The sequence below is a fragment of the Pollachius pollachius genome, assembly GCF_949987615.1.
Source record: "Pollachius pollachius genome assembly, chromosome: 1".
NCBI classification, from domain to species: domain Eukaryota; kingdom Metazoa; phylum Chordata; class Actinopteri; order Gadiformes; family Gadidae; genus Pollachius; species Pollachius pollachius.
The window spans coordinates 9,563,099-9,567,863 of NC_136934.1; the positions used below are offsets into that span (position 1 = coordinate 9,563,099).

The 4,765-nt window shown below is 42.6% G+C and overlaps 1 protein-coding gene across 1 annotated transcript in view; it reads right to left on the minus strand.

Moving 5' to 3' along the window:
- Window positions 1–4,508, minus strand: part of LOC307081463 (guanine nucleotide-binding protein G(q) subunit alpha) — an 11,301-nt gene extending 6,793 nt beyond the window's left edge. The window contains exon 1 of the mRNA XM_079744657.1: window positions 3,585–4,508. Within this exon, the coding sequence (XP_079600783.1) occupies window positions 3,585–3,720 (136 nt within the window). The 5' untranslated portion in view covers window positions 3,721–4,508. The remainder of the gene's footprint in view (window positions 1–3,584) is intronic.
- Between the last annotated feature and the right edge of the window lie 257 nt (window positions 4,509–4,765).

Genomic DNA, 4,765 nt, shown 5'->3' on the forward strand with positions numbered 1-4,765 from the left:
AAGGTCAATTGTTGGATGGATACAATTTATTATCGACATCTTTGATTACTTCAAGAGATGACGTTGAAGCCATATCCCTTGCAGTACAGGGGCGTTTTTTTCTAATTGTAAACTTCCCCAAAAAAAGAGTTTGACCTTTTAAGAATGCATCTGCAGCACAATTAGCCTCTCCCCGGCTGGTAGTGGCTAAGGGCCCCAGCTGCAGTAACACCGTTACTCCATGCTATTATTTCCCTCCAGTGTACTAAGCTGACATTTTCTGTCTGGTGCTTTTGTTGATGGTTTCATCTGAGGCCGCTTAGGCTCATTCCAATACTCTAACCCAGTAGAAGTTAATATTTTACCACAGAAAAGGGGACCACAGGCCGCCGGGAGCAATTCAGGCCTGGTTCTTGTAAAGCCATGTGAACCAAGTGAGGGTTTCCCATAAAGAATGGAGAACAAAGAAAGTATGTTTTATGAGAACCTTTGAAACTTTGGATTCAATCGCTTGAACTGCTTTGATTTGTTTGCACATAAGCTAGAGAAAAACAAATAAGCAAGAGAGAAAAGCAAATAGAACGAGGAGGGGCAGGGGGGGAGAAAACACAAAGACATTCTGAGTCTGTTTCAACATACGACGTGCGACATGTTGACGCGTTTCAACACGTCTGTGTGACTGTGCATTTACCTGTGCGAGCGTGTGTGCTATGTGTGTGTCACAAACATATAGCTCTACGGTAGCTGTCAACCCCCAGTGAATCAAAGGTGTGTGTGTGTGTGTGTGTGTGTGTGTGTGTGTATGTTGGAAAGTTTAACGTGGGCTGACAGGTCATATATTTCTATATCTTTGAGCCTGTCCTCTAAGCACACTGACATCACTTCCTTCAGACACGCCTAGTGTTGGTGTATGGAGTGGATGCTACGCAGTGTCATGTGAGCTGCGCTGCCAGCCTGTCAAATTGTTAATTTAATACATGAAAGAAACAAGCCTTCCATTTATTCATTTTCAACCCCTCCTACTCTGAGCATGAATGAGACTGCCAAACTATCAAATAAGAACGACGGAAGACGATTGCATATATTCTATAAAAAATTAGGGCCTTAGACGTTTTATTTATTTGATTAAATACATAATTAAAGGCTACAAAACCTTGTATCCGCATTGTATTTTTATTATTATTTTATTCAAGATTATTTTGAGCATATATTGTGATTGTTGAGAAAAATGTCCTCAGAAGAGTTGTTATCTAGCGATAATGATATATAACAGTGATGTACACAATTCAATTCAGAGAATTTCCTTAGGAACATAGATAATCTTCATTATCCTTTGTATAAATTTTGCCCTCGACTTCATGTCTTCGTTTTGGCAAATAATTGAGATGATACTGAAACTGCATTGGTTTATGCTTACATGTGATTATCACGCAATGTGGGAGCCGTTTGTCAAACCATTTGTTGGAAAGCAATGAGAGAAAAGAGGAAATGTTGACTGGTGGGAATTAAGATGGAAGTTTAACGCCATCTTAATGGCGTGATAAGCTTTTAAAACGCTGCATGTTTAGCATTACTAGTGGCATACAGGAGGTCCACCAGTGCACAAAGAGGATGTGAAAACCCACTGCTCATATGCTTGGTAGCCTGAACGGAGTCACATTTAGAGCACCACTTTGGGGTTTGAATACCGGTTGCAGAGTGCTGTACCACTTTATACAGACAACCGACATGATGTGCCAGAGCAGTGTTATAACATATTATCTTTTTTCTGTGATTCTTAATTTGCCCATTGTAATACATAAATAATTCCCAGAATGCAGAGCGCTGTAACAGCACAATGGGAGCCACATGTTTTATAGGAAGTAGAGAGTACCCTGCATTTGATGCTTAGTCTGAACGACATCTTGTGCATTAGATTGCAAGATTGTATCACACGGCCCTACTCTATATAACCATAAGCAAATGTTAAATACAATATTACGGCATGTCACAGCGTGTTTTTGGGGTTGTTTAGTTGACGTTATATTTCTAAACTGTTCAACATATAGGTTTTTTGTTTGTTTTATGACTACTTGGTGGCCATATTAGCACTGAAAATGTGCACCAAAGTTCAGTCTAAATGGCTAAATGAGTAGAAAATATTGCAAGGCTTAGAGAAGAACATAAAATGAGCTGCCAGTAGGCTATATTGAATTACACATCATCAATATGAATTAAATAGGGATTACGTCTGCTCTCTGTGTGTCTCTTGTGGGTCAGTGTGCAGTGTTTGATCTAAGAACACAGCCACACATCCCGTTTGGTTTGAGTCACTGAAACAACTTCCATATGCGTCAAGTCTTAGTGCCCCAGGTATCACATCAAGTTGACACCTTCATCGATTCCTTCTTTGATATTGAACTTGCAAGGCAGGCTGGATGTCCAGTACATACATACATTCTGAACTTCAATGACAGGGATGGATGAGGTCAATGCTGAGTTTGATGTCCTCCTAAACCCTACTATGGTTAAGATAAGTAGACTGAATGGGGTCTTGTGATGACGATGAATGGAATGACTGAAGTTCCATCATGGGTTTTGTCATCTATTTTATCTTCCCTAAATAACTTATTGGAAGGGAACAAATGAGAAAAAATATGTTTTTAATGCGGATCTTCGGCTAAATTCTCTCATTTGAGAATTGATTTTCCAGGGCAACTTACTGGGTAAAAACATACTCTCACATGTGCACAGGTCTCAGGTCCAAGGACAATAATCAAAAAAAATCAAAAGATGTTGTGTATATATATGTGTGTGTTTGCTTTATAATTCTGAATGTAATTAAAAGCTGAATGACAACCTAGGCATTTCCATCTTCATCAATGCATGGTACAGGGATTTTACTTCATCACAATAATTATGTTTTTCTTATGTCAACTAAAGAACAATTATTTATATGTTATACTTAATGCATTCATTTAATAATTTCTAGGTAATGCATGTAGTGCCACTTTCATCCTGATTCTAGCATTTCCAAAGGAACCTCCAATTACCTCATAAATGGGACAACCTATTCGAGGCCGTCGTTTAGGTAACAGAAATTAAATGTTGTGTGTATAATTAAAGCTACTCAGGTATGTCTGCCATGACGCCCTGCAGGCGATATAATAACCACACGGGCTGTGTGCTCCAAGAGGCAATATTATTACTGCCAATAAAAGCCGATAGAGTTGGGCCTAGTCCTTATCATATGACACCAAAGAAACAATAGAAACGTGTCACTTAGTGCTTATACAGGTACGTCAGTGGGCCTGTGAACACAGAGGTGTCCGCAATGTCTTTACAGCCAATGTTCCCTAGACATGCTGCTTCAGTTATTCAAATCAGGTGGTAGGAGCGATCAGGCGACCAGGCAACAAACAGCAGTATGTTCTGGGCAGGCAATCTCTGCAAGCGACTCAAACCTCTTCATAACTTCCCCCCAGCATGCCGCCCCCCGGCAACACATCCCCGGTGCCGACAGAGATAACATATCGTGGGGTTTGTTTGTATGCATGTATGGCTGAGCTCTTTCTCTCCCCCAACCCAGCTCGCCCATCTCTGTACACTGAACACCAAATGCTTACCGAGAAGCAACAGTTTGAGTTCCCGGCGAGCGTCCCTCTTATCGCGGCGGAGCTGCCTCTCGATCTCGTCGTTGATCCGTCGCGCTTCTTTCGCCTCTTCGCTGAGGCAACACGCCATGATGGATTCCAGGGTCATTCTGATCACCAAACACAGGGGTTTTACCGCTTTTCGTTTTTCCACCTAGTTCATCAAGATGTTAAGCTTGTCCCAAAAACAAATAGAGGCCCGGGAATAGGCACAGGGACGCCCTCATGCAGGCCTACTTGTGGTGAAATACGCGTGGACGCCCTTATAATGGACTGGGGGCGGTGTGGGGGGGAGGTAATGTATGTTTCAGAAATGATTCCCCCCCCCACCCCCCGCTTCTACTTGCCTTCTCTGACAGTTTAAACAGTGTCCGGAGCACTTTGGTGTGAATCTCTTTGCTGTCTTAAATGGATTTGATCTTCTCTCCCTTCTCAGTGTGATCAACAGATCATTTTTTAAGACATGTCCTGAAGCATTCTCTCCTCCGCGCTCAGTCGCCCTTTCTTGGTTTGTATTTATGCACTGACACTATCCTTTTCATCAACGGTACAGTCCGCAAGAATGGTGAACGTATAAATAGAACAGGAATAAAGGTGTCCGTTTTATTTCCGATGGCTCGTCTCCCGGGCGTGGTAAAGCAGAATATGGCGGACTACTTTCACTCCGATCCGCTAGGCTGGGATACAGTACAGTTATCTCCTTCTGTCTCCACTGGAAACCAATGAATCCACACATGCAGCATGCCACCGAGGTTCAAAATGGAATCGAAAAGCTCACAGATCAAGTACTTCAAATGTAAACATCCAGAGCTCGTTGTGGCAGAATGAAACGGAGGAATGACTCTCTCTGTGCTGTGTTTTTCCAGCCAGTCTTCTCCTTTTCCTCAGTTCCTTTCATGTGTTTTTATTACAGAGACCTTCCACTCCTCCGCTGGCTGTGTGTGACGTCGACCTCCTATCGACTAGGGGGAGTGTCGCGTCAAACCAACCCTACACACGCACAAACACACACGCATGCACGCACACACGTACTCACACACACACACACACACACACACACACACACACACACACACACACACACACACACACACACACACACACACACACACATACACTCCAACCTGTGGGAATCTGGGATAGTAGGCTACACG